At 40.4% G+C, this 25,218-nt stretch overlaps 1 protein-coding gene across 1 annotated transcript in view; it reads left to right on the top strand.

Annotated features, from left to right (window-relative positions):
- Nucleotides 1-25,218, top strand: part of LOC109934909 (fibrous sheath-interacting protein 2) — a 40,282-nt gene that overhangs the window by 5,352 nt on the left and 9,712 nt on the right. The window contains exons 2-6 of the mRNA XM_020533581.2: nt 3,930-4,055; nt 5,499-5,660; nt 12,545-12,634; nt 12,719-12,849; nt 23,284-23,416. Coding sequence (XP_020389170.1) covers nt 3,930-4,055; nt 5,499-5,660; nt 12,545-12,634; nt 12,719-12,849; nt 23,284-23,416 — 642 coding nt within the window. The remainder of the gene's footprint in view (nt 1-3,929; nt 4,056-5,498; nt 5,661-12,544; nt 12,635-12,718; nt 12,850-23,283; nt 23,417-25,218) is intronic.

Here is a 25,218-nt window from a genome sequence, read left to right as displayed (position 1 = left end):
ATTAACTACCTACCCTGCTTATGAAATTCCACATGTCTGACTCTATTCCATCTTACCACATGCCATTCACGAACAACATCAGTCAAAAGACTGGCATCCTTGGCACTTGTGTCATCTATGAAAGGCCACTATACACCCAGATAATTGTTTGAAATCCAGTTTTGCCCCTGACTGGCAGCATAATAACACAGCAATCAAAAAGCCAAACTGCTGACAGCTCGTGGCTGATACTCCTTTGCATATAGAATCCTATTTTCTCACTTTAACTGCCAGACACCACAGTTTACCTGGCCTTCAAAATGCTTTCTTAATGTCACTGTTATTCCTTCCTCAATGCCCATTGGATACCTGCATCTTGTAATTGTCCAATTGGGAACCATCACATACAGGCAAGCAATAGGAAAATTCCAAACATGAACTTTTATTGACAGCCAGCAAAAGGGTTCAGAAAGGAAAAGAATAGATGCTGCAGTTCACCTCCATAATGCAGACCAATTGCTGGAATCATGACCCTGACAGTCCATGATGGTCTTCTGCACCCAGTTAGCATCTACTGGAACTAGGTATCAATCGAGTCCTGTCTGCCTTATACGGTCCAATGCAGCTAAGCACTGTCATCCACAAAGGGAGCTCCAGCTCAATGTCCTCATACTTTCTTCAGATGCATGCTCCCATTCCCCCAGCTCCTCAGAATTTATCACACCACTTTCTTGCCTGCTCAAATTGTGCAGAGCACAATAAACCAGGAGTCTGTGGAATTCTCTGTCTGGACTATATTGGAGAACACACCCCAGATCAGTCCAAGCTGTGGAACCTATTGTCTGCCCCACAACAGCCTGGGTCATGGAATGCATACCAAAAGTGGTGAATGTGCAGTGCCAGCTGAGTGACTAACACATCAAGAAGTGCTGAGACACCCTTCCCATCCCAGACTGACATCAATCATAAGACCTACCATTGAGTTCATTAGAGTCCATCATCACACTTACGAGACAGAGTGATGTTCCCCTCATGCTTTGATTCCTTTGGAAGTTCTGCAAGTGATGGGCACTTTTGCCAGTTTTCACTTCCTTTTTAAGGTATTGTTGATAACTATTGCATCACTGAGATCACAATGTTTGTTTAACTAGCACCAATAGCACAGTGCAATTTGTCTTTGACCAGCATTTGATGGATTGGCATGTTCACTCTGCATGCATTTTGTATGTGCAAATAAATACTTGCAAATGAAATGTAGCTGAAGTTCGAAAACAGATGCTTTCATGTATTTGTCCCTCCAATGTCATAACATCCAGTAGACCTGGAACAATGCATTTAACCATCAACCTGATACTGACTATGCCCATCTTGGACATTATTCCAGCTATTCCCAGTTACACCTCACATTTAGGGAATGGCAGGTGATGGCAGGGAACTCAGCATGTGATTGATACTGTCAGCATTCGCCTCTGACTGGTCACCAGGTTAACCCCAGAGCCTTCATCATGTTCCCTTTTACCTTTCTCTACCCTGACAGGCCATTTTGTTGCTTGTCTTTGCTTTACTCCTATGAGTGTGGTAACTATGTGGCAGTGAATTGCTTGCCTTTGCTGCCTGCAGCCATAGCAGAAACGCCCTCTCTTTCCGGTTAGCAGTGACTTACAAAACTGAAACTATTGCCTTTAGTGTATTCTGTGGTCCATTGCACAAAAATCTTACCACATGGATGGAGTGCTGTAAATACATGTCTTATACTGTTTAAAAACATCACTAACTTGTTAGCAATTGATTGAAAAAGATTACTGAAGATCCATTATGATGTTCTCATGCATCTTATATTGGTCAGCTATAGAAGGTTAATCCAGATTTAGGATTAGTTCAAAAGCAGAGAATGCTGGAGAAACTCAGTAGGTCTTGTAGCATCTGTGGAAGCAGAAAAACAAAATTAACATTTTAATTCCAGTATGACTATTCAGAACATTGTGTTTCTATCTCCATAGATGTTGCCAAATCTGTTGAGTTCTCCAGCACTTGCTGTTTTTATTTCAGACTTCCAGTACCTGCAATATTTTGCTTTAATTCGGGATTGGCTGTAGCCTGTTTGAAGAGAGAATGATCTTGCCCTCATAGAAACTAACCATTTTAAACACCATATTTAACTTTCTGACAGGCAGGATCACACAAGATTTTTAGTTTTAAGACTTTTACATAACAAATAAATAAACCAAAAACAACATTGTCTAAATACTATTCAGTAGGAAACATTCTTTACACTACAGTAAAGTTTCCTTCTTTTAACTTTTAAGACAACCAAATATTCCATGCACACCTTCCCACCCAGCCCCCCACCCCCGCCACCAACCTTACTCCAAGTTTCTACTTTTTCACTCTGTCTCTTAAGTAGATACTTTCTCCTCCTGGAGACAGTCTAAAATTTTTATCTGCTTCCACTGGCCAGTTTCCTTTTCTCCAAGCCTGGTTGGTTAGCTTCTAATCCCCAAACTGACTTCTATTGTGAGAGTTACCCTGGAGATTTCTCCCTCTAGCCAAAGCTAACCAAAATCCCTTCAATCCAAATGTAAACCCCCAACTACGTTCTATGTGATGAATAAGAAAGACAGCTTTTCCTTCGCTTCAGGAACAGAACTAGCTACCTCTATCTTTCTGAGATAGTAGGAACTGCCAATGCTGCAGTCTGAGATAACAAGGTGTAGAGCTGGATGAACACAGCAGGCCAGGCAGCATCAGAGGAGCAGGAAAGCTGACGTTTCGGGTCTGGACCTTTCTTCAGAAAGAAAAAAAAGAAGGGTCTAGACCCGAAACGTCAGCTTTCCTGCTCCTCTGATGCGCCTGGCCTGCTGTGTTCATCCAGCTCTACACCTTGTTACCTCTATCTTTCTGTTCTTTCTCTTTCTCTCTTTCTCAGATTCTTGCAAACCAACACTACAGTGGTGTACTATGAATTCTTCTCTCATCTCCATGGCAAAATGAAGAATACAGGCCTCATATCCCAGTAGGAATGTTATCCCCTAGACCACAACTCCATTCAATATTGAAATTAAATAGAGAGTTTAAAGTGTAATCCATTATAAACCATGACATTCCTGTTCCACCCTGTAAGACTTGAGGACTAACAATCTATCCAGAACCAACAGCAATTCTTTGCTATTGTTTAAAGTTGTGAACATCTTGCATCTCGTCCCAGTAAAACAACCTTCTTGAACCTTCAAAACCCAAGACATACAACCTTATTATCAGATAGAATTGAGAACAGGTCTCAGGACCCCCTTCATTCTTGTTTTACCCTAAGTTGAAGAGGCAGTTCCAAAAAGTAACAATCTTACAAATATAATATTTGTATCAATGGAGAAAAAATAAAAGTTACTAAGTTGATAGTGATGGATGGGTACCATGACTTCCTTTCTTGCATCGAATAAATATTTTTTAACAATGTATTCTCTCCAGGCTTTTGTTTCCATTATCATACCTATTCCATAAATTCAGTGATAAAGAAGTGCTGAATTTCTGAAAATGTCATCCATTGGATACAGTGTTAAGTTCAGGGTGCATCTGTGAATTCCAACGGATCAGATGTGCAATTTAGATCCCAATTTACCTTTGAAGAACAAAAAGTGTCCTAACACTTTTGCCTCAATCAAAACACTAGTTGACTTATGTGAAGCACTTTCAAATATCTCATGTTATGTGGGTGTATCTATCACTTAAAAAAAAACAAGGCAACACTATAATATTAGTATATCTTTAGAATTATCATCTGATAAACTCATGATTATGTTATTTATCAACTGTAGTAAAGCTTATAGAAGTTACCTTAAATTACCCCTCCTGGCTTTATACAAATTGTGAAACCAAATTCCATGTACAAAATTTCAGACTACAAATTCACCTCATCCATTAATAAATCAACCAATTTTTTTTTTGATTTGCAGTGTATGAGCAGTAAAGCAATCATGGGGGCAGGATCAAAACAACTTCTGAATTTGCCGCTTGGGGCCAAGCTTCCCTTGCTTCCAGGTAGTGGCGTTTTGCTGTACACAACAACCCTGGGTGAAAAGGTAAGTCACAGAAGTAAAACTCTAATTCCTTTATTCAGAGCTTGTTATGATTAAAATCCTGGGCTTGACTACCATTCTGCCTCTTTATAACAACTGGTTTGTTAATTTAATGCAGCAGTTGCAGCTTACTTGCTTCATAATTGGATTGACAATCGTGAAAGTTAACATTGGCAAATCCAACCTCGAGCAGACAAATCAAAATCTCACCGACTGACGGTGTTTCTTTCTAATCACTGCCTTCCATCACTGTAAGGCCAGGTTGTCCTCCTTGAGTATCTGAAAGGAAAAATATCTAAGTTGTTGTGAGGAGAAGGCAGAAAGCAAGTTGCGCATACTTACATTCTAAAGACTTTAAAGTTTCATATTTTATCTTTCTTTTTGGTACTAGACACTCTTCCCTTTTTAACTTTATACCTGCCTGTGTGTGTGTGTGTGTGTTGATGTTGTGTCGTTATTATTTTTACTCAGTGTTAATAAGTAATAAAATGGATCTTCCTTTCACTCAAGAAAACCTTGTAACAAGCATTTATTGTTTCAAGTGAATGAATTAACAACATTTTAATTGGAGTGAGGTATGGCTGCATGATAAAAGGACAAAAAATTATATTGTGGCCAACTGAGGATACTGAAAAAAGGAGAGCCAATTTACTCCTCCTCAATTAGTCGATATGCTCTCCTGTTGGTTTTTTCTTGTTCAGAGATCTGAGATTGTTTTGGTTAAAGGCCCAAGAAGGTATTAGCTGAGTTTCTGCTTAATACTATTGACTTTCTATCTACAGCTTGAAATGCTTAACATCTGTATTAAAGTATTGTTACACTGACCCTGAGAGTGATGTCATTCAGAACAAACACTCTGCCCAAGGGCCTCCCATAATGGTAAGATTGAGGGGAAGGTTCCAGAAGTTCTTAACCACAAAGTAGGCAGCATTGTAGTCCTAAGGCTATAAAGATGGAAAAGAGGTTGCAATAAGGAAGTGACCCTAATTATTTTGATTTGCCATGCCACTGAGTTCAGCTTCCAACCTCCAAGATGATGCTGTCCTTTCTATCTCCTGCATCCTAAACAATTTTGGGTGCAGGCTTCCATTAGGCAAAACTCTGTCATGGTGAAGGACTGATGACAGGGACAGGGCTGTGGTACCTCATGGCCTCCAGGCAAGAATGTGCACACAGGCGGTAGATGTGTGATGGTCATTGGGCACTCATTTTGGGGCACAAGTGCCTTTTGGCAGCTATATCCATGACTGAGCAACCACGTATTTGTTTGATTTTCTTACTGCATGGCAACTGATCATGTTGCCTTGAAGTGAGGTGTTTAGAAATGTTCACCGCCCCTCTGCAGATTTTTTTTTACTCCTGTTAAAGTGGATATTTAAAAATGTGACTAACTTGTAAAGTTTTGTATTCATGACAATGCATAACTGCTCAATGTCTTAATTACAGCTTCATCAACCATCTTGCGAGTTCAACCTCACAGACCCCAACTTGCACCTGTTAAAACTCAACTATCAAAGCCTTCATGATCCTTATTTAAGTGGTTACTACAGGCGTAAAGACATACTGAAAAAGTTAAAAAATCAGGGGCTTATCACAGAAAACAATAAGGTAACTGACTGTTGGTAAAATTGTCCTAATTTTGAATTATAGTTTTTTTTTCAAATGTATCTTATAGAAAAGTGACAGCTTTGCAGATTTTAACTATGTAACATCCTCAGTGCAGGGCATCATTTTGTTTACTTTTATATTTGATTTTGTATGTGGAGATGAGGTAATGGTAACAATAATACATAAATCATTAATTGAATTGAAGAGTTCTGACTTCATTTTGTAAAACTCATAAGTGTTTTTCTATACGTACTGTTTCTATCAATTATTCTTTGGGTTGCTTTCATGTCTGGTTCCTTCCTGAAGAGATGAGGAATGATAATAATCGAATATGAATGTCATTAGAAAGAAACAAATAATTTTCATTCACGCAATGCATTTTACCACCTAACAATTCCCAAAAGTGCAGTCCAGCCAATTATTTTTGTACTAATGGAGAATTGCACTGCCAAGTCCCACAAACAGCAATGTGGTAATGAACAGAATATTTGTTTTTCACTTTATTGGTCATGGGATAAATATAGGTCAGAGCAATAAAGACTCTGATGACTTGAATAAAGATTTAGGTTAACTTTTGACTGTTGTACCAATATCATCATTTGGACAAAATCCTACATTTTTTTGACTAAGTGCCAGTTTTGTCAAGTTTTTGAGGAGTTTTTTGCTGTGAGGCCTAGTGAGGCTTTCTCACTGTATGTTACCAAAATGCCTGATTAAATACCTATGCCACTGTATAGGTTTCCTCTCATCTGATTTTAGCCCATCTTATCATGTGCCATTCCTGGAACAATTCACCACTGCTGGTATGTCCCTGAATTTTCCAGCATCTCTGGAATTGTCTTTAAAAGGACGTTGCACACCTGGACAAGCACTGCCAGCCTGGAGCCACCCCAGACAGTTCCTGACATTTGACCTGGACATGGCAATCACGGGAGATTTGGTACCTCATTTTTGGGCAGGGACCTGTAGTTCCTACCGGACAGGTGGTACACAGGCAAACGCCTCTCCCCCCAGGACCAGCAGAAGAGATGATGGCACCAGACAATGTTAGGCTGGTTAAAACTTTAGTTGCTAGTCCAATATTAACCATCCTCCACAAACTCCAACTCATGCAAACCTCTGCTGATCAGACCCAATTTCAAGACCAAAAATGTTGTAATCATCCAGGGTGAGTCAGAGAGACTGAGTGCTAAGATAGGAAGTGGGGAGCTCTTGGGCTGAGCTAGACTGCATCTCTGAGCTCTTCGAGGGCAGTCCTTGCAGCAGCATTACAACGGTAATAACACAGTGTGGAGCTGGAGGAGCAGAGCAGGCCAGGCAGCATCAGAGGAGCAGGAAGGTTGATGTTTCGGGTCGGGACCCTTGGTTCCCGACTCGAAACATCAACTTTCCTGCTCCTCTGACGCTGCATGGCCTGCTCTGCTCCTCCAGCTCCACACTGTGTTATCTCTGACTCCAGCATCAGCAATTCTTACTATCTCTGAGCATTACAACAGTGCAGCCCAAGGTGTAGTACTGAAGTACAGAGGCATTGTAAAAATTAATCACAGATACACCATGTGAGTTCTTAGAGGTTGGCACATGTCGAATGCCATTGACTATGGCTGTGAGTTGCACTGGCCAGTGACCATGGAGTGTGCCCTGAGACACGGAGGTCCTTTCGAGTAAGTGGTGCATTTGAAGCTGAATATTAATAAGGGGAGTTGTGCATTTACATGGCAGTTAACAAGCTATAATCTGCCTAAGTTGGCAATTCTCTACTGCCTACAGAGAACCTTCCCACATCTAGTCTGCAGAATCATAAAAGATGCAACAAGTTCTTCCTGACGTTGAGGTAGGCCTCGTCAGACTTTTCTTTCGATTTTGCCACAAATCTCACCATAGCTCATGTCATTCAGGTGCCTTTAAGATTCCACCGTTCTTTTATTTCTGTTGCCTCACTTCTTTAAAAAAATGAGAATAAAGGCGAGAAGCCAAAACCAAAGTCATCAGCAAGAGTAAAAAAAGAGCAGGTGGTGTACATTAGTCGATGGTGGCATTCAGCTTATAGCTTAAAAACCTCAATTTAGAAAGAAGAAATGGCTACGAGGAATCCAAGAAACTGCTGATCAGAAGAAAGACGTGATAAATGAACTAGTTTTTTCTTGGAATTGGGTATGATCAGAAGAGTTTTGCATGAGTTGGAGTTTGTGGAGAATGGTTGATCGTGGACCAACAACTAAAGCTTTAAATGGGTTAAATCTGGAGGTGATGTATGAACATGTGTCTAAATTGCCACAATGAGGAATTTCTGTTAACAAAGTTCAAATGAAGGAGAAGGAAAACAAATGCTTAGAGATACCACTGCCTGTAAGATCCCCCCAAGCCATACACCATCTTGACTTAGGACAATATCGCTGTCCAGTCACTGCTGCAGAGTCAAAATCCAGGAACTCCCTTCCTAACAGCACTCTGTGTCCCCACACCCCAAGGACTGCAGTGTTTCAAGAAGGCAGATGACCACCACCCTCTCCAGGGCAATTAGGGATGGGCAATAAATGCTGGCCTAGCCAGAGACACCCACATCCCATGAATAAATTAAAAAAAAACATGCCATGCTCCTTTTGTGCAAAGTTTTGATGAGGATTAAGACACAGTAAGTAGAATAAAGACCCTGAACCTATTAGACCTCAAATTTTGCTGCACTATTGCATGTGAGGCCTCCAATCTCATGATTTAGATGAAATTATCTTTAAATTGATTAAAGTTCTGACAGCTTCTTCCTCTTAAGCTCCCTTTTGTTTATGTGAGGTTTTATCCTGTCATACAAAAGGTAGGCACATTAGAAAACATACAGGCAACCCAGAGACTTTCTTTGAAGTGCCTGAATGTCAGTAAGTGTCACCAATGTCACTCTGCGTGAGTCCACAAAAATGTAGTGCCAAGTAGCTTTTGTTGGTCGTAGATATTTTTTAGTCAACCCTTTCAGATATGTGTTACACTTATTAGAGGATGCGATGTAGCCAGTCCAGAAGATAACAGCAGATTTCCTTCCCTAAAAGGCACTAGATGCTTTCAATTTAGATTTTCTAATTGAATTTAAATGTGCCCAGCGTAGTTTTAAAAACCGCATTAATGAAATGTGGATTTCACAGATTAGGTCAGCATTTAATGCCCCATCTGTATTTACCCTTGAAGGTACTGGATGTAGCCTTCTTGAATTGCCGCTGTCCATGTGGTGTAGTTATCCTGTCAGTGCTGTTGGGTTCCAGGTTCCAGGTTTTTTCATCCAAAGAAAGTGATTTTGTTCTAAGTCAGGATGGAGCCAATGGTGTTCCCATCTACTAACCTTGTTTTTCTAACTAGTAGAAGTCATGAATTTGGAACGTGCTGTCAAAAGAGCCTTGGTGAATTACTGCAGGACATTTGTAGATGGTACCCCTGCTATCACTGTGAATCAATGGAGAAGGGAGAAAATGTTAATGGTGTTCGTTTGGGTAACTATCCAATGGGCTGCTTTGTTCTGGATGGTATCAAGATTCCTGAATGTTGTTGGAGCTGAGCTCATTATGGCAAGTGGAGCCTTGTAGAAGACAGATAGGATTTGAAAAGTTATGGGCTGAGTCACTCACCCAGAATTACTAGAATCTCATCTAGTCTTGTAGCCACAGTTCAGTTTCTAGTCAAAATTAATGCTCATGTATTGGTAGTGAGTGTTTCAGTGACAGTAATATCATTGACTGTCAAAGACCGATGATTCTGTCTTGTTGTAGATGGTCACTACTGGGTACTTTATGTGGCACGGTCAATTGCGACTTATTAGCTCAATCCTGTTGCATTTGGACATAGGCTGCTTCAGCATCTGAGGATTCACAAATGGTGCTGATTTTTTTTCATTCATTCATAGGATGAGGGCTCAACTAGCATTGATTGCCCAGAGGGCAGTTAAGAGTTAACCACATTGCTGTGGGTCTGGAGTCACATGTAGGTCAGGGCAGGTAAGGATGGCAGTCTTCTTCCCTAAAGAACATTAGTGAACCAGATGGTTTTTTTTCCCCTCAGCAATCAAAATGGATTCATGGTCATTGGCAGATCCTTAATTCCAGATTTTTATTTAATTCAGATTCCAACATCTGCCATTGCAGTATTCGAACCCAGGTACCCAGAACATTTTGGGTCTCTGGATTAATAGTCTAGGGATAATACTACAAGGCCATTGCCTCCCTTAAATGTTGTGCAGTCATTAATCAGCATTCACACTTGTGACCTAATGGTGGAGAGAAGGTCATTCTTGAAGCAGCTGAAGATGATTAAGCCTAGGGCACTAAACTAACAATCTCAGGGACCCTTGTGATGCTGTGGTAGTGACCTATCTCTGCTCTAGAGACATATTGTAACATTTCTGAATAGGTTGATTAGAAAACCAAAACCAACAATCTCCTGCAGGGAGAGTTTTTTTTTTCCTTTATTCATTCATAGGATGAGGGCATTGCTGGCTAGGCCAGCATTTATTGTCCATCCCTAATTGCCCAGAGGGCAGTTAAGAGTCAACCACATTGCTGTGGGACTGGAGTCACATGTAGGCAGATCAGGTAAAGATGGCAGTTTCCTTCCCTAAAGGGCATTAGTGAACCAGATGGGTTTTTCCCCAACAATCAATTCATGGTCATCATTAGACTCTTAGTTCCAGATATTTATTGAATTCAAATTCCACCATCTCTATGGTGGGATTCAAACCCAGGTCCCCAGAACATTATCTAAGTCTCTGGATTAACAGTCCAGTGATAATACCACTAGGTCATCACCTCCCCAGATGTCCTGTGGCTGAGATATTTGACCTGTAACAAACACATACTTTGTGTATGGAAACAACTAATAGAGAGTTTCCCACTAATTCCCATTGACTCCAATTTTGCTTGTTTTTTTTTTTCCTTGTCATCTCATTTGGTCAAAAGCGTCCTTTATGCCATGGGCAGTTATGCCTACTTAAGTACAGCTCTTTTGTTTAGATTTGGATTAAGGCTGAAATAAGTCCAGGAGCTGAGAGGGCTTGGAGGAACACAAATTAAATGTTAGTGAGCAACCTATTGTTGAGCAAATGCCACTTGGTAGCCCTGTTGATGATGCCTTCTATCATTTCCCCGATGACTGAGAGTAGACTGATGGACAGTAATTAGTTGAGTTAGATTTGTTCTGCTTTTGAGTACAGAACATACTTGGGTAATTTTCCTCATTGCCAGGTGGATGCCAGTGTTGTAGCTGTATTGGAGCAGTTTCACTATAGGTGCGGCTAATTCTGGAGCACAAGTCATCAGAATATTGTTAGGCTCTATAACTTTGCAGTATCCACTGCCTAGACCCATGTCTGAAGTGTAGTGAATTCGATTAGCTGAAGACTGGTATCTGTGGACCACAAAAGGAGACTGAGATGGGTTATCTCTTTGGTACATTTGACTGAAAATGATTGCAAATGCTTCAGACATGTCTTTTGCACTGATATTGGACCCCTAATAGTCAGAACGGAGATACTTGTGGATCCTCCATTTCTAGTGAGTTACTTAATGGTCCACAACCATTCATGACTGGTTGTGGTAGGACAGCAAATCTTAGGATTGAAACATTGATTGTGAAATCACTTGGTTCCATCTATCGCATGCTGCTTACAGTATTTGGCATGCAAGTAGTTCTGTCTCATAGATTCACCAGATTGACACTTCATTTTAAGTTATACCTTGTGCTGTTTCTAGCTTGCTGTCCTGCAATCTTCTTTGTATCAGTATTGATTACCTTGATGGTAATGGTACAGTGGGGGATAGGCAGGGCCATAAGATTCAGATTGCAGTGGAATACAATTTTGCTGATGGCCTACAAAACCTCATGGATGCCCAGTCTTGTATTGCAGATCTGTTTGAAATCTCTCCCATTCAGCACAGTGATAGTGATAGTGCTGTACAATATGATGGAGGGATTTTTCAATGTGAAGGTAGGTCTTCATCTCTAGAAGAACTGTGCAGTGGTCATTTCTACCAATACTGTCATGGACAGGTACATATGATTACAGGTAGATTGGTGAGAATGAGGTCAAGTATATGTTTCACTCTTGTTGGTTCTTTAACCACCTACTGCGGCTCCAGTCTAGTAGGCATGCCCTTTAGCACTTTAGGAATGTATTAGTCAGCAGTGACTAATTGGTACTGAGTCTTGGTGATGGACATGAAAATGCCCCTAGAGTACATTCGATGCCCTTGTCATACTAAGTGTGCCATTCAGTTTGTATTTAGCCTGGATAGGACTATTATTTCATCAAGTAGGTGGTAATCAGCAGGTGTTTGCCCATGTTTGACCTGATTTCATGGGGTACAGTCAATGTTGACTCGTAAGGCAACTCCCTCCCGACTGTACACGACTGTCCCAGTATACCTGATGTGTTTGTCCTGTCAGTGGGACAAGATATACCAAGCGATAGTGATATTGTGGTGTCTGGGGCATAGTCTTTAAGGTATGATTCTGGGAGAATGACTACATAAGGCTGTTGCTTGACTGGCTGTGGAACAATTCTCCCAATTTTGCCACAAACTCCCATATGTCAGTAAGAACACTGCAGGGTCCAGAGATCTGCGCACAGAGGCTGGGCCTCTAGATTATTAGTCCAGTGTCATTATTGGTATGCCACCATCTCCTAACAATAATACTTTTTTCTTTGAATCTCAATTCTATTCCTCATAAACATTGTGTAGAAATAATAGCATTGGCAGCAAATATTTGCAATTCCCTCACCAATGATAAACTACATTCCATTATGGTTGGAAAATACAGCTGTAATTAGTAATAAAAAGTTAATGTTTCAAGTTCAATGATTTTTCATTGGATCTATTAATTAGTAAGTTATTTCTCTTCTTTTTCAGATTATTTGCACCCTGAAGGAATTTAATCAGTATAGACAGTATTTAACCAGTATCAAATTAGACTTTGAAAGGAAGTATGCACAAGAACAGGTGAATAATCAAATGTTTTTGAACCAAATTCACATTGGGAGCATGTTGGAAAATGGAAAATAACTAGCTATTTTGGTTCCCCAGCGGCTACTTGCAAAGCAATTATTGAATCTTCAAGATCAAGGTTTTGCTCAGGGGATAAACCTTTCCGATCTGCAGGAATGGCTCACAAATGAATCCAAGAAAAATATAAGTAAAAAGACTCTGAGGGACAGGTAAATAATTGACATATTTTCTTCTTTGACTGCAGAGAATCTCTTCAAGCATTCCAAATAAGCTTACTTTCTGCTACATATTGTTTCTGGTTGAAGAGACTCCAATTACCTTAATGTACCATTCTTTTACGTGCAGAACTGTTGATGATTGTCTGATGGGGTTGAAGCTAATCTGGTGCTCGAGTAGGCAAAAATCATCAATTATTTCCTGAGGTCCTGATGTTTAACAATTTTTAAATTACTGATTCATATCAAGATCAGAGAAGATGAGGAGCAATGAAGGGAACTAGAATTGCAAAAGACTGTGGAAGGAGGATCTGGGCTAATGGAAGGCTTAGAAGCACACAACAGAAAGAGCTGCAGATAGGAATTGAGATCAGGGAGCAAAGGCATGGAATATTTTATTCAAATTCATTTATGGGATCTAGGTGTTGCTGGCTAAGCCACCATTTATTGCTCACCTGTGATTGTTCTGGAGAAGATGATGGTAAATTGATGGCGGCCAGAAAACACCAAGTGGAAACGGTTTCTGAATACCATCTTTTGGCAGAATTTGACATTCCACCTCTGACAGGTTTGCAAGAGTGAGAATGGTGCTGTAAGATTCCCAGTGTAGCCTTTCCACTATTGTCTGCAGCTTTATGCTGAGACTGGAAAGGGTTAGACAAAGTAGCCTTTGTTTTACCTGAAGTTTTACCTCAGTTGAGGCCCTGAACTGACCAATTAAAGATCTCCATCTTCTTCAATTTATTGGCCTCAACTTTCAGACTGGTGGGAGGTGTTCAGCAGAAGGACGGGGAAGCCCAGAAAGTGAGGAACCTCCAGATGATCCTTCCTTTCTGCCAGCAGTTTCAGTCCCCTTTCCCCTCCACATCTAAATTTCGCCTCCCCTAACCACTCTGAGACGTCCACACTTACCTAGTTGTGGACTTCAGAACTTAGACTGTGAGGACTAGTTAGAGTCCCAGTCCTGTCCATTGCACCTTTTGGTGCTGCTGGGGCTAGAGATTTGCCAATCAAACATTCAACAGTAACTCTGAAAACTGCACTTCTTTCTGAGTGATGGGCAGAAGTCCCATCTCCAGCCAATTAACACTGGGCAGCAAGATTCAGCAGGGATCTGCTCTCCAACAATTATTTTGTGGCAGGCTGGTCAGAAAACTCTGCCATCTGAAAAATGCTGGCCTTGTATGGCTAAGATTCAGTAAACTTGCCTTCTTTAAGAAAAGTGCATGCCCAAAATTCAATGTGGCGGTGGAAGTGGGATGGCAGAGGTGTGAGTTTGATCCTCAATGGAATTCCAACTCCATATGCTCTCCATCATAAAGGCAGCATAGTTTCACCTCTGTGACAATAAACTGAATTTTACCAACCACTGGTGGTGGGAATGGGGCAAGGGCTTGTAAAATAGCTGTTGTTAACTAGTCGCTTGTTCAGTAACCATGATCAAACAAGTTGCTGATGTTGTCCTGCCCACCACGAGAGAATTTCGAGTGGAAGCAGGAAGCACTTTGGATGTGGATAATTGCTTGCTTCCTCGAGGTGGAAAGCTGATTTCTGAAATTGAGTACCCTCTTCATGCAGGACCAAGATACTTATGTAAATGATCTGTATCCTCAGCATTGTTGTATGGCAGTGCACTCTGGATAAGGTAATTCTATCAAGAAAAGAAACTCCACAGAGAGGAAAAGAGAAGCTCAAGCCTAACCCTAGCCCATCTCCAGTGTCCAAAAGACATCCTTAGCATCACCTAAAAATGAAAAAGTCACAATGAAGCAGTGTGTTCAATGGCAGCATATCATGCATAATGAAGCAAAAAAAAAAAGGATTCACTAGCTGGACATGGGACAGATTGGAAAATTACCACATCCCAAAAATGCACAATATGGGGATCCTATACAATGAGACTAGGGGCTACCAAAGCTCTAATGCTGTCAAAGCAAAAAATAAATTAGGAGCGGAGTAAGTTATTTGACTCTTTTAGGCTGCTCAACATGGTAATATCTGATCTTATTTTAGCCATAATGTCAATTTCCTGTCTTTCCCAATTACTATTGTTCCCTGCACATGAAAGCTGTCAACATCAATCAACATAAATAGGAAAACTCTAGCTAATGATCAATGCAAATGGCAACACCAGCTGTTGGAGGAAGTCTGTCCCCACAATGATCTATTGCCCAAAGCTCCGAGGCAGATGCCAGCACTGCAAAACTAGGCACAGCAGAGATCATTACACAATACCGTAAGAAACAACTATATGTGTGTCACTTGAGGCAGGCACTGCCCTTCCAGAATTGGCTTCTTCAGCAAACCTTACCAAGGTATTGAGGCTGTATGCACACTGTCTCTCACAGTTTGAAGGATGTCAGAGAGATAGCTGCCATTAATTTGGACTCCACATTGTCCTGACAGTGGGACAATTACCCACTGAAGCCTGTGGCTCTATGACACACAGAAGTCCCTTAGGTAGGGATGCTGCAACCCTGCAGCCCTAATGATTCGACCAAGGGGCTTTTCTGCTGATCTACCGGGAAAGGCCCCAACTGATTGGTACACTATTTTGTTATTGAACACCAGTCCGTGGTTTGCTGTCTTCTGGCTGCCTAAGTAGCTCCCACCTATGCTATTGGCATTCCTCAGACTTCAGAGCTGGTTGCCTTCTGTTTGGTCTGCAACACTGGGAGCCCATCCCCCATTATTAATTGAATAATGAGCCCATAAGTGAGCAAATTAGGAGGCTGTCTCCAAGGAAATGACTGAATTGCTGCTGGAACATGCATTCACATGGAATGCTGGAACATGGATTCACTTTGTGCCTTGATATTGACCAATTGTTTGTCTCTGCTTCCATCTCAACTCATCTGCTGCTGAAACCTTCGTGCATATCTTTAACCACCAGACCTTAGAATTTCAATGCTTTCTAGGCTCAACCCTCTGTAAACTTATGTAACCGTATTGAAGGTTCTCTCATCCATGTCTTTTCCAGCAACAAATCCCTCTCACCCTCATCCTCACTGACCTATATTGGCTCACAGTCCTCCAGAGTATCATCTTTTTTATGACTTTGTCACTCCCTATCAGTCTTTATCAGTACATTTTCATATCAAAGCCCCCAAAATGTTGTTCTGTTGTACAGTGACTAACAATCATGGTCACCAGCTGCTAAAATAATCTTATGACCTAACAAGCCAGGTCTCATTGTGGAATATGATTTTCTCAGTATTTCTATCACCAGGGATCTTAATAATATTTGTCATGGACAGACATTATTAAAATAGGTAGATCCCATCCTATAATATGTAGCAGTAAGATAATATGCCATCCTGTAAAACTGAAGACAGGAATCAATTCAAATTGATGAATATGTGCCCCTTGATGGCCCTTTTGACAATATGGAAATGGACCCTTCGGTCCAACTAGTCTATGCCGAACATAATCCCAAACTAAACTCGTCCTATTTGCCTGCTCCTGGCCCAAGTCCCTCCAAACCTTTCCTACTCATGTACTTAGCTAAGTGTCTTTCAAATGTTGTAACTGTGCCCATATCCACCACTTCCTCAGGTAGTTCATTCCACACACAAACCACCCTCTGTGTGAAAAAAACAAAATTGCTCCTATGTCTTTTTTAAATCTTTCTATGGACTCCTTTCATCACTTTTCTGATAATTGAGAAAAGGCCAACAGAATGATAATTGGCCAGGTTTAATTTGTTCTGCTTTTTATGGACTGGACATACCTGGGCAGTTTTCAAATTGTCGGGTAGATGTCACTGTTGTAGCTGTATTGGAACAGCTTTGCCTTCCAGCTTAGACAGCTTTCCCATCATCCGTAAATAGATTGCGAGCATATGTTCTGACTTAGACTGGCCAATTCTCAATCTCCATTTAATGTGAAATCAGGAACCCAGTTTGAAGCCCAAAATCTTACCATAAAATCATATACATTGTAAGGTATCTCAAAACTGATGGCAAAGAAAGCTGTCCATAAAGATCCAGCAACTTCTGTGGTGTGGATTTCCCCTCTGCTAAGGGCATTTTGATCTGGTTCTGAATCGAGGGAATCTCCAGGCCTTGTATAACAATGACATCATCAGATGTGGTAAGCAGCCAATCACCTTGAAGTATTCTCACTGATAGCAACCCATGAAGTCAGAAACAGTGATTGTCCTCTACAGATTTCAATATCATTCTACAGACAAAAATAAAGTTTGGGACATTCTCATGGAATTCAGAAAGGAGCTGAGATACCAAACTTATTTAAAAAGAGGAATGTGATTCATTCTAATGAAGAAAATTGTCATTCCGCACAAACAAACCTTTTTTTGGGCCATTGAGGCTCTTCAATGGTAACTATGGACTTTGGACATAGTTAAAATCACAGTTGCACATCATTTAACATGGGGCAACTTTTTCAAGGGTATTTACAGCAAGTCTAATGGAGTCAAAGGGAAAGTTCTCATCAGTTCAGTGATTTCTGGTTGCTTCTAGCAGACCTGAGAATTTCCAAAAGCTTGCACCATGCAGAAAAATTAAACCGGCAACTAACTTCTGCTTGACTGTGTTTGATTGCATTGTGCACTCCAAAAGTTGCTGTCAGTTTGTAATGAATACTGATGGTGAGTACTGACAATACCTGTGTGAGACCTAGTGTCAAGCTCTGTATGGTCACACACCTGTAAAATGCTTAGGGGTGTTTTACTATGTTAATGCAAGGTGCTGAACAAAATAATTTAAATGATTTGTACTTCCTGGGATCCCATTCATTGCATCACCACCAATCCACACCTCCCTAATGATTCCAATATTCAGATGAATTCAGGTTAATGTGTATCTCAAATTCTGTCATGGTTTTAACAAGCTAAATATCTACAGTAACCTGATGTGAACTTCACGACCAAGATAAATCTTCCCTGCCTGTCATGCCATTTTGATTATCCACATGGCACATTTGCCCTCTGGAAGTACTCACCACACAACTTAAACAATGGCACATTTTGGTTAGGAAGAGACAGAGCTACACATTCAAACAAGGAATTGAACAGAACCTATTAGGTGGGAAACTGATGGATTTGGTGGGATGGGAGGGGTGGTTGGTGAACACTAGTTCTACAAACTGCCAGTAACACTTGAATGGAGATCCAGATTGAACATTACATGTCACTTAAATACCAGTGTTGCAGCCAGTCATGTTATTTAGCTAACAGGCAGCTTAAGTCAAAACTGCTGCCTTAGTAATGCTGAACACATGGACACTTTTCAAATACAACTTTGGACATTAGAATCCGCTAACATATTAAGAAGTAACGTCCAATTCAATTACTCAGATAAGAAAGGGAATGTGGTGACACAGAAATGTAGCAGCTACATGGACTGGCATCTTCGGCTAATGGTCAAAATAGTAAGCTCGTTAAGTATAATCTATGTATAGTCTAAAATAGAGCCATCTGATTCTTGGTTGACCAAAGGGTTGCACTTATTTGCACTGTTTAAGTTTATATTATGGAGTGAGAACAGTATGCACACACTTGACCTGCACTTCTGTCTCTCTTCCTCCGCTCATTGAACAAATACCCTGGACACTCTGATTTAAAAAAAGTCCTTTGACATTGTTGCTCAAAGAAATTCTTCATTCAGATAATGAACACAAACACCAGCCACCTTGGTACTGATTTCTTTTCCCTGGTTATTTTTCACCCTCAGTTTGTTTCCAATTTCCATGTCATCTCTTCATTCCCTTATTACAGGTCACATTTCGCTACCTACTTTTCCATTGATAACTCCCACAACCAAAAATGATCAAACACAACTTTCCCCCCCACCCCAGTATGAAGCAAGATTGAATCAATTTGTGGGGCAGACTCAGGTAGCTTTTGATCAGCATTTTTCAAACTTGCAACCTCGGTCACCCAGAAGAGCAAAGGCTGCAGGTATCAGGGAACGCCAACGTTTGCAAGTTCCCTCAGAATCATACAACTATCCTGAATTGGAATGTATTAACATTCCTTCATCTTCACTATGTCAAAATCCTAGATTCCCTTTCTATCTAACAGCACTGTGTGAGAACCCTAACTGCACAGATTGTAATAGGTCAAAAACAAAGGCCCACATCTCTGACTTAAGGAAATCTTGGCTTGGAAAGTACTCTATCCCAAAATAAATTTTAAAAATCACATTAGCTGGAACACTTGCAAAGAACTGCACAACCCCATCCTTTGAACAAATGCCCTTCTCTTTACTTCTTTAAGCTGTTACTTCCCTGAGGTTTTCTTTTATAGAACTGCCAGATGCAAAGTGTTGCCATAAGACAAAAAAATTTACTCCACCTAATGTGGCTTATGTGCAGAATTTTCCCATGCACTGGTAATAAAAGTTTGTTCCTTCTTCAGGCAGGAGAAAGAGTTAAATATGATGCTGCTACGGAAGGTTGAAGTATCATTTTAAAGACTTCCACATGTACTAAATTTACAGACAGAAGTTAACAATAATGGTTTACCAGCAAAGATGATGGTGTAGCAGAATACAGCTACTGCTCAAACTGTAATTGGGAACTAAATCACCCTTACTGGAGGATAGTCATAAAAAAGATAATGGGAAATAGCAAAGTAGCACATAACAGACCAAACTGGCAGTATGAGCCTTTGGTTTAGTGGTAGCATTCCCACATCCAAGTCAGAAGGTGAGAGATTCAAATATGTCCAGATAACTCCATCAAAGGACAACTGCTCCCAATGGATAAAGGTCATTCTCCTTACATGGCGAAAGGAGATGAGGGTTATTAAAGCCTATCTAGGTTAAGATGCAGTCTGTGAGGAAGGCAACAGCAAATCACTTCAGTTCCTTTCCCCTAGTTACTGGCTCAAGAATTTCATGACTGACGATTGAGTTGTGACCTGCCCAAGGGACAAAATTCAATGGATGAACAGAGCTGAGCCAAAACTGTGCTGCACAGATATTCTCTCCACCGAGTGCTCATTTGAGGCACTGCTGTATTACTTTATATTTAAATCCCCACGAGCAAAAATTAGATAGGAGGAGCAAGAACTACATATTCAAGATATGAACTGTTAGTTTGTCCACAGTTATGAAGTTGTAAACTCATACAGAGATTTGACAAAAACAGAACTCAGCAAGTGTTCCATTGTCATGCCTGTCGGTGACAGATGTTAGGAATGTTAGACAGATCCCATTAAGTATTTTCTAAATATTTGCTTAATAGTTTCACTCCTGTTATAGGAGGCTCTGGTTTTACCCCATTCAGTGTGTGATATTTAGCTTTGGGCACCACACAATGAAGTTGATAATGGATAAGTGCAGCACAGATTCACCAGAATAATAACACACAAAGTATAGATATCTTGTGCGAAGACATGCTTCCTGAAATTATACCTGAATTGTCTAACTTTATTTTTCAGATTATGCACCCTCCCCTACGTCCTTCTCCAACCAAAAGAAACAGGTTTCACCTGTCAAATTCTTTAGGCACATTAAACACCCTCGATCATATCACTCTTTCATCTTTTATACTCAGGGAATAATAGCCTAACATCTACATTTGGTCCCCCTAATTTAATCGTTGTAGCCCTTTTATTTTGTTGATTCATATAACAAGGGCAACGCTGGCTAGGCAGCATTTATTCCCCATTCCTAATGGCCCAGAGGGCAGTTAAGAGTCAATCACATGTAGGCCTGGAGTCACATGTAGGCCAGATAGAGAAGGATGGCAGTTTCCTTCCCTAAAGATTGGGTTTTTTCCAGCAATCGCCAATGTATTCATGGTCATCATTAGATTCTTTATTCTAGATTTGTTTTGTTGAACTCAAATTCAATAATGAGGGATTCAAACCTGGGTCCACAGAACATTATCTGGGTCTCTGGATTAACAGTCCAGCGATATTACCACTAGGCCATCACCTCCATGCTTAGGTATAGTTAATCCTAAATCATCCTTAATTATCCAGACTTCAACTCCTTCCTGGTCAAGTTGTTAAGCTCTGTTTACTGAAGTTGCTGTGTGAATCTGCGTACTACACAGACTACACTTGTAAGGAGGGCTGCAGCTGAATCATGTCTCCAATTCTCCCAGTACTAGCGGTGACCAAGATTCCACGCTGGAAACTTGTCATCACGAAACTCTTAAGGTGGGATTTGACACAGGTGACAGGTTCTCACCTACCAGTTGGAGAGCTAGTGAAACAGACTGGAAGAGGTTTAAAGTGTCTGAAAGTGCTTGTTTGCACAAACTGAATAGCTATTTTATGGTAGTAACCTACTTAGAACAAATACAGCAGTAACTAAAGCATCTCTGTTTTCAGTTCTACACTCTTTCAGTAAATTGCAAAATCATTAAATTAATTGGCATGGTGACTTACAAGGTGACAGCATGTTGCATTTTGGGTCAGGAATATAGCGTTGGGTTCAAGTGAGGGCCCTGACCCCACACCAGGTTTAGGCACCTAATAGTGGTTTTCCCTGAATTAGCCATATAATGGCCAGGGGTATGCTCCCAGTTAAGGATAATGGAGAACTCTTAAAACTGGAGAGGCAGTTGGAGGCCTTCCATCATGGAAGGAACTGCAACCTGATCTTGAAGGTAAGGATGCTGAGAGAGGGTGTTGTCATCTTGAGTTGCCCTCTCAGTGACTTTGAAAATGTTGATGATAATACATAATCACAACTGTTGGGTCACCATTATTCAGGGGAATAGAGGAATAATTTCCAAAGTGTATTTTGCAGTTTTAGCTTTGGACAGGTAGAAAGGAAGTTATCAAAGGAATCCTGGAGCTCTGATCCTCTTGGAGTTGATCTCTTGGAGTCTGCCTCTTAAGTTACTGCCAATTTTTTTTTGGTGCCTTGAAGTCACAGTGTTTTCCAGTCCAATTGGCCTTTAAATTATCCAAACAAACTACCTGCTGCTTGCAGGTTGGTATCCATTCCACATCTGAACTGACTTAGACTAAAAGGCTTGGAAATGGAATGGCTTTTGTAAACTGCCAACAGCTGACTCAAAATTATCTGCCATTCTGATCCCATTCTTGTCCTCATATTGGAGTCAAAATCTGGCCCATGGAGCATGTACTTCCTCTTAACTCTCCATTTTTTCCCGAAACAACTGTATCTTGTGGCTGCAGAACAGAAAAGGTGGTTTTATAAAGCACTTCCACGGGGATCTATTAACTAATAAGAAAAACTAGGGGTCAATTGGTGTCATTATTTAAAAGCTATGTTAAGGATAAATAGCATCTCCTTTTTCAAGGTGTGCTTCTTCCTCAAAGTAAAATTTGTTGTGACCAAAATATCTGCACTACCATCTGATATTTCCACTCCAATCTTATTTCCCTCCTATTTACCTAGATGGTAGCCCTATCCTAATTACTTTAGCAGACTCCATGCGAACACCTTTCTGAGCGAGTGCCCTGTAGTAAACCAAAATAGAACCGATGGAATATCTTTGAAAAAGATTAGAGAAATTTGTTATGGTTCCGTAAAGAAGCCCTCTCTCTAATTGCACAAAAAAATTCATGAATTCATGTCTTACTCCAGCATTGAGTCTGATATTTTAGCAGACTGAAAACCAAAGGGAATGCTGCATTGTCAGAGGTGCTGCCTTGTGGATGATCTTAATACCATGTCTGCTTGCTGAGGGAAACATTAAAAGATAGAGCAAAGAAAGATGGGAACAGGAGTTAGCCCTTTGAATGTGCTCAGCATTTAATATGATTCTGCCTGATCATCCAACTCAGTATCCTTTTCCTGCTTTTGCTGGGCATCTGATCTTCAGTCCGTTAAATTGAATACGTGTCTTTGTTTGCAAATCAATTCATAGCCTTCTTTGCACAACCTTGTAGATTTCATCTGGTCTTAATCCCAACCTATGCTCTATATTCCACCATTCATAGGTTCAAGTGTATCTCCTGTCACTTAGTGATGGAGTTGTTCTGACTTCACTTTTACTTTTCAAAAAGCACAAATGCCATGTCTGGCATTTCAACCAACTCTCTCAAAACTGTCAAATTCTCAGTAGGTTTGGCAGCGTTTGCAGATGGTGTCTCAGATGGATGATCTTGTACCAGAACTCTTTGGAAAATGAGTTGTTTCTCTAAATGTAGATCTGCGTGATGTACTGTGCATTTTCAGTTTCTGGAGTATTTTGTTCCTGTCTTCTGAAACCTTCATTGATCCATGATACTCTGAAGACATGCAGGAAAGTTCTCCTCATGTTTCACAAAATAAATCTCTTAGTTAACATAATATCACAATCAAAACAAATTACCTGGCCATTTATTACTGTTTAGATAACTTTGCTATGTAAACATTGGTGATCATGTTTGTTGTCAATTGTAACATTAACTATACTTAAGAAAGGAATTTACTATTTGTAAAATATTTTGGAATTGGTACAGTTAGCTATCTAAACAAATCTATCTTTTCCCAAAAGGTATTTCAACATGATTCAAACAGAAGAAAAGATCAAAAACTTGATAAAAGAACAGAAATGCTGTGCTGTTCTGGCAGACTCAAGCAAAGATAGTCAAAAGGCTAAAGAATTGGTACACCAAATTCAGCAAGAGGTGTGCATACAAAGATTGCATGTTTGTAATCCTATTATAAAAAGTTACGAAGAGAATAATGAAGTCTGGTTAGAAATTATACATATATTTTCACATCAATAGCATGAAAAGTGGTGCACAATTAGTCAGGGATCATTTCAGCGGTTCTATATCGATTTTTGCATTTCTCTGTTTTGGTTCATTTTACAAAATAATGGAATGACATTCTGTGCCTTGTATGATGTTAGAAAAAGTTAATAATTTTTGATGTTTTTATCACTCTGGAATCTATGATAATTTTCCATGAATAGGGTAGGACTTATATTAATTAATTCAAGGGTATGTGGGTGTGACTGACTAGACCAACATTTATTACCAATTCCTAATTGTCCTGTACAAGATGTGGTATGGTGTGGTGTGCTGTCTTGAATTGCTTCAGTCCTTTGACTACTGTTTCTCAAGGAGCTCCAGAATTTTGACACTTTAGATAGAAAAGGAACGGCAATGTAGATCCAATCCAGGATGGTGTATGAGTGACTTGTAGGTGGTGGTGTTCCCCTGCATCTGCTGTCCTTGCCCTTCTAGGTTGTAGAAGTTACAGATTTGGAAAATACTGTTGAAGGAACCTTGGTGATTTGCTGCAATGTATCTCGTAGATGGTACATACTGACACCACAATGTGTTAGTTCAAGGTGGTGGATGGTGTTCCAGTGAAGTGACCTGCATTGTCTTGCATGGTGTAAAGCTTCTTGAACAGGATTTGTGGAATCAGAAGGTGAGTTACCCACCACCGAGTTCCTAATTTATGACCTATTCTTGTCACTGAAATATGTATATGGTGAGTTCAGTTCAGTTTCTGGTCAATAGCAGCTGCCAGGATGTTGATAGAGGAGTATGCAGCAATTCAAATGCTATTTGAAGGTTGAGCGATGCTGGTTAGATTCTCTCTTGTTGGACATGGCTATTGCCTGGCACATATGTGGCGCAAATGTTACTTGCCACTCATGATCCCAAGCCTGGATGTTGCCCAGGAGTTGCTGCGTATGGACATGCCTGGTTCATTTTCTTATATATGAATTGCCTTAAAATGTATTTTGAGTGCAAGCTTGCCAAAAATGGTTAATATTTTCTAGCAGCGCCATGGTAACTTGTTCATCCAATGTCCCTGAGGAATTTAAGTGCAGGCTGTGTCATTGTTTTAAAGAGTTTCTAAACAGGATGTCATTCAGTAGCAATATCTGCTAATTCAGGAGTTGCCTAAAAAGCAAGTTTGTGTTGACAAATCTGTTTGACCTCTGCTAGTCATTGAAGAGAGACTTGCAATAATCAATGCACACTAGAAATCATGATAATAGTGGAAATATTGTAGGACAGCATGTGAACAGCATTGTACTGATTTTATCAAGTGAATTTCATCATTTTCCTATATCTTTTAGTCTACCATGGGTTAAAACAGTTAACAAATTGTTAGGTAGATTGCCCTGTAGTGTGCAGGCTAGGTTATTTAGCCATGGTAAATGTGGGATTATGGGGATGTGGTGGGTCTGTGTGGAATGCTCTTCAAAGGGTCGTTGCAGACTCAATGGGCCGAATGGCCTCTACCTGCACTGCAGAGATTCTATTAAAAAGAAAGGGTGGTGCAGTGGATAGCACTGCTGCCTCACATATCCAGGGACCTGGGTTTGATTCCAAATAAAAACTGAAAGAACTGTGGATGCTGTAAATCAGGAACAAAAGCAGAAGTTGCTGGAAAGGCTCAGCCGGTCTGGCAGCATCTGTGAAGAAAAAAATCAGAGTTAATGTTTCGGGTCCGGTGACCTTTC

The sequence above is a fragment of the Rhincodon typus genome, chromosome 14, assembly GCF_021869965.1.
Source record: "Rhincodon typus isolate 14 chromosome 14, sRhiTyp1.1, whole genome shotgun sequence".
NCBI lineage: Eukaryota > Metazoa > Chordata > Chondrichthyes > Orectolobiformes > Rhincodontidae > Rhincodon > Rhincodon typus.
Note: the sequence above shows the minus strand (reverse complement) of the source record. Positions and strands in the feature narration are given on the sequence as shown.